This window comes from Falco peregrinus, chromosome 3 (genome assembly GCF_023634155.1).
Source record: "Falco peregrinus isolate bFalPer1 chromosome 3, bFalPer1.pri, whole genome shotgun sequence".
NCBI lineage: Eukaryota > Metazoa > Chordata > Aves > Falconiformes > Falconidae > Falco > Falco peregrinus.
Window position 1 is genome coordinate 105,409,697 of NC_073723.1, and position 4,391 is coordinate 105,414,087.

Consider the following 4,391-nt stretch of genomic DNA (forward strand, 5'->3'; position numbering starts at 1 on the left):
TGCGCGCACACACACACCCGCCACCCCAAACCCGAGTGCGGGGTTATTTCTGGAGCTCCCCAGGCAGGTAGCAAGCAGCACGTGTTTCCTCAGGTTTCAGGAGCAGATTTTTAGGAATGTTTCCTTCTGAATAGCAACATGACACTTGCAGCAAAGCTCTCAGGAGACATTTAACGCTGCCGAAGTGCCCCCTCAAACCCATCACCTCCCCCGCGCAACTATTTTTCACACGAGTCCCTTCCAACTGCCTTATTTAAGGCCATAAAATTCATTTTTTTTTAGGGAGGTGCACACACAGGATGAGCTTGTCCCTGCCCACTCTCAACCCAGCAAAATGAAAGGAGTGGGGGGGCAAAATTAAATCTATTTCGAAGAGTTTATTTATTTAAACACCTGCAATTTTTTCCTTTTCTTTTTGGAAGTCTTCAACACAGGCACACACACACACAGACAAACAGGATACAAACAACTTTGGCATTATACTTTTGAATATTTGTTACAAAACTATTTCTCATTTATTTTTTTTAAAAAAGTATCTCAAATAAAGGCATTTTAAAGGAGTAAAAATACAAGTCGAGATCCCAACTTCTGAAAATAATAAATAGCACGTTCATAGCAAGGTCCTTTTTTCCTTTCTGTTTAAATCTGCTTAAAAAAACCCAAACGTAACATGGCTCCATACAACGGAGCCAACGGAACAGTTGGTGGTTGGTGGGGGTTTTTTTGTGGTTTTTTTTAGGGGGGTGGGGGTGGGGGGGGTGGCGGGATGAGGGGAAAAAAATAAAAATCTTCATAGGCAAGTCACCAAGGCCTCCACACCGATTCACTGCGCTCTGCGATGGGACTCCCCGCTTGGGATGCTGGAACAATGCTGCCCCCAAATGATGTCAGCCCCTGCACCGGGGATGCTGCCGGGGTGGCGGCCGCGTTCCCTGCGCCGCTGCCTGCGGACACCGGCACGTTGGCGTTGGCGTACAGGGGTATAACTGGTCCGGAACTGGGAGGAAAGGCCGGGTTGGGGATGAGGAAAGCGAACTGGCCATCGGTAGCAGGGACGAGCTGGAAACCCCCGTAGACCTTGGGGGAAAGGGCTTCGGCAGGGTTCAGCTTGCAGGGCACCGGGACGGCCCCGGCCGCGGCGGGGGGCAGCTGGACGTGCAGCGGCTGCTGGGCCAGGTGGGCGGGCTGCCCGGACGGCGGCGGCGGCGGGTAGTTCATGGCCACGATCTGGCCCAGGCAAGCCGAGAGGTGGCTGAGCAGGCGGGTCCGCACGTCGGTGTTGACCCCTTCGCAGGTGGACAGGAACCGCGTCACCTCGTTCATGCACTCGTTGAATCCAGCCCGGTACTTGCCGAGGACGGTGGGGTCGGCGCTGAGCGCGGCTGGAGGGCAGAGCGGGTGGCAGGTGAGCCTCAGGCCGGTTCCCCGGTCCCCAGCCCCCGGTGCCGAGTCCCCCCCGGGCGGGCGGGGAGCGTGCTTACCGGTCATCTGAGCCCGCTGCAGGTTCCGCAGGTGCTTGACAGTCATCTCCAGGATGTCCGCCTTCTCCAGCTTGGAGTGCCGGGAGCTCTGCGGGGGGGAAAAGCCGAGCCGTCAGGGCTGCCCGCCGCCGGCCGGTGCCCCCCGCCCCGGCACCCCCAGCCCCACTTACATCCTTCTTCAGCGCGTCCAGTATCAGCGTCTTCAGCTGCCCCAGGCTCTCGTTGATCCGCGCCCGGCGCCGCTTCTCCATGATGGGCTTAGAGGACTGCGGGGAGAGCGGAGCCGGTAAGCCCCCCCACGAGGCTGGGTTCCCGCCCCCCCACAACCCCAACCCCCGGTGCACCGACCTCAGCACGGCCGCGGGCTCGCCGCCATCCAGCACCGCCGCTGCTGCGCCCCAACCGGCACCCGCCATTTACCTTCCGGTGCTCGCTGGCACTCCGCGGCTTGTCTGGCGTGTGGCTGGCGCTGGCCGGCGCCCCCGCGATGGGCGAGGCGGTGGGTTTCTCCATGCCCGTGTCGGCGGGCATGGCGCGGCAGCGGCTGCAGCGGGCGCGTGCGGCGGGCGCGGGGCGCGTGCGGCGGCGGCGGGGCCGGCAGTGCCGGCGGCCGGGGCCCCCCCCGCTTTTATACCCGGCGGCGGCTCCTCATTCGTGTGAAACCGCCGCCGCGGCCGTTCCCACACTCCCGGGAGCCAATAAGCGTTGGGGCTTAACCCCGTCGCGGCAACAGCCGTGATTCTATTGGTTAGCGGTTCTGCGGGCTGTCAGTCACGCGCGGCGGGACAAGCCCAGCGCCGCTGGACACGTGGGGGGTAGCGGGCGGGGCTGCCCCGGGCACCGACTTAACTCCCCCCCCCCCCCCCGCCTCCTCCGCTCCCCCGGGGGCTCCGCGCCGCTCCCAGCGGCTGGGCACCGGGGCACGCCCCCCCTGTCCCCCCGGCGCGCTGCTTGTAGCACCGAGCCCCGCGGCGGGGCGCAGGGGCAGCCCCGGGCGGGGGAGACGGGGGAGGCGGAGGCGGCGGCGGCCCGGCCCGGCGGCGGCGGCGGCGGCGGCTGGCGCGGCACGCGAGGCCGCGGCCGGCGGGCGGCCAATGGGCGGCGGCGGCGGCGGCAGGCGGGCGGGGGGGGTTGGAGGAGGGGGGGGGAAGCGGCCGGCGGCGCTGGCCGCCCATTGGCTGGCGGCCGCCCCCGCTGTCAATCAGGCGGGCGGCGGGCGGCGGCGCTCGTGCCTCCGCCCCCGAGCTGCGGCCCCGCCGCGCGCCCCCCCCGCCCGCCCCGCCCGCCGGAGCACGTGCCAGAGCGCGCCCCGCCGCCGCCCGCGCCCGCCCCGCGCGCGGCCATGGGAAAACCCCGCCCCGCCGCGCTCCCCGGCATCTAGCTACCGCCCGCGGCACAGGGATGCCCCCCGGGACCGGGAAGCACGCCCCGGGATTGGGAAGCAACTCCAGCCCCCCCCCCCGCAGCGCGGGACGCCCCCCACGGGGCTCGGGATTACCCCCCCCCTCCCCCGGGATCGGGGCTGAGGAAGACTCCCGAGGGACCCGGATGCCCCTCGCCGGTCCCCGGGGCTCGGGAAGCACCCCCTAGGCTAGGGGTGGCCCCCTGGCATCGGGAAGCGCACCGCCCTCGGGACCCGGGACCCCCCATCGCCCCGCGGGGCCGGGAGCGGGGCAGAGGCGTCCGCGCGGCCCTGGGAGCACGCGGGGGGGCGGCGAGGGGGGCCCGGCGAGCCTGAGCCCCCAGCGCCTTCGTCTGCCCCCCACGGCGGCGTGGGACGCTGCGGTACCCCGCGACCCCTCAGTACCCCACGACCCTCCTCGGTTCGTCCCCTCGGGAAAGGCCGGGGCTCCCCCGGAGCCTGGGGACCCCCCAGGGGAGCGTTTCCCTGCCCGACCCCGCGTGGGTGCACTGCTGGGGCTCCGCGGTGGGCCGGGGGTCTCTGCGGCAAGCGACACCCACCGAGGGCCCTGCAGCGGCTGGGTGAAGGGCTGCTGGTGCTCGCTCCCTCCTCCGCTGTCCATGCCCCTGGACACTGGGGCAGCCCCTTGCCCCCGGGGGGGGATGCGGGTACAGGGCCTCATGCCAGCACAGATGCAAAATCTCCTTTTCTGGGGTACGCCCCGCAGAATGGGGGGGGCACCCCCCAGCTGCACCCACGGAGGCACCCAGCATGTCCTCAGTGCTGTTGGGCAGCGCTTCTGAGGCTGGGCGAAGTGGCTGGGGGCAACTGGGGCAGCACTCCATGGCCTGGCCGGCACCCTGCAGCTCAGCCGGCACCCTACAGTGTGTCCGGCACCCCACGGCCAGCCAGCACCCCACGGCCAGCCAGCACCCCACGGCTCGGCTGGTACCCCACGGCTCAGCCAGCACCCTGCAGCTGGGCCCCGAGCCCTTGCCGTGGCCACGTGGGTGACGGTGCCCACGCACACCCGTGGGGGCCGGGGGCTGCCCCCGCCTTGCTGCCCCCACGCCTGGTGCAGCGCAGCCCACACCGGGCAGTCCCACTCCCGCTCCCCATCCAAATAACTTTCTTTAATGTGGAACGGTGATCGTTAAGCAGCCCTTTGAGCCTTCGAGCTCTTGGCTACTTTCAAAACCTGCCTATTTAAAGACCTTTTTAGAGAATGCAGCATGTGTATTAAATCTCTGTGCTGCAGGCTTAAATCTTTTAATAATCATAAATTGGGTATTAGCTTCCCGTAGACCAACATCTGAAATGCAGGATGGTGTCTGGACTTGAAGCGCATTGTGCCTTTTTCCCTTTCCTTACCCATTCTAAAGCAAGGATGGAAGAGTCAGTCACTAGAATTTTGAGAACCTGCATATGAAAATACATTCAATTCTCCCTCTGACAACCGAGCATGACATGGCTTAGTTTGTGTAAATTTTTTTGGAGGCGAACGTAAC

General features: G+C 66.2%; 1 protein-coding gene across 2 annotated transcripts; it reads right to left on the reverse strand.

Moving 5' to 3' along the window:
- Window positions 1-362: 362 nt before the first annotated feature.
- Window positions 363-2,102, reverse strand: HES4 (hes family bHLH transcription factor 4). 2 transcript variants are annotated; one of them, XM_055800798.1, is made up of 4 exons: window positions 1,830-2,102; window positions 1,652-1,747; window positions 1,482-1,569; window positions 363-1,382 (listed from the first exon to the last, which is right to left on the reverse strand). In XM_055800798.1, the coding sequence occupies exons 1-4, from the start codon at window positions 2,010-2,012 to the stop codon at window positions 802-804; spliced, it is 948 nt and encodes a 315-aa protein (XP_055656773.1). In that variant the 5' UTR covers window positions 2,013-2,102; the 3' UTR covers window positions 363-801. The 2 variants fall into 2 exon arrangements, with proteins under 2 accessions (XP_055656773.1, XP_055656774.1); XM_055800799.1 differs by having other exon boundaries at window positions 1,902-2,101.
- Between the last annotated feature and the right edge of the window lie 2,289 nt (window positions 2,103-4,391).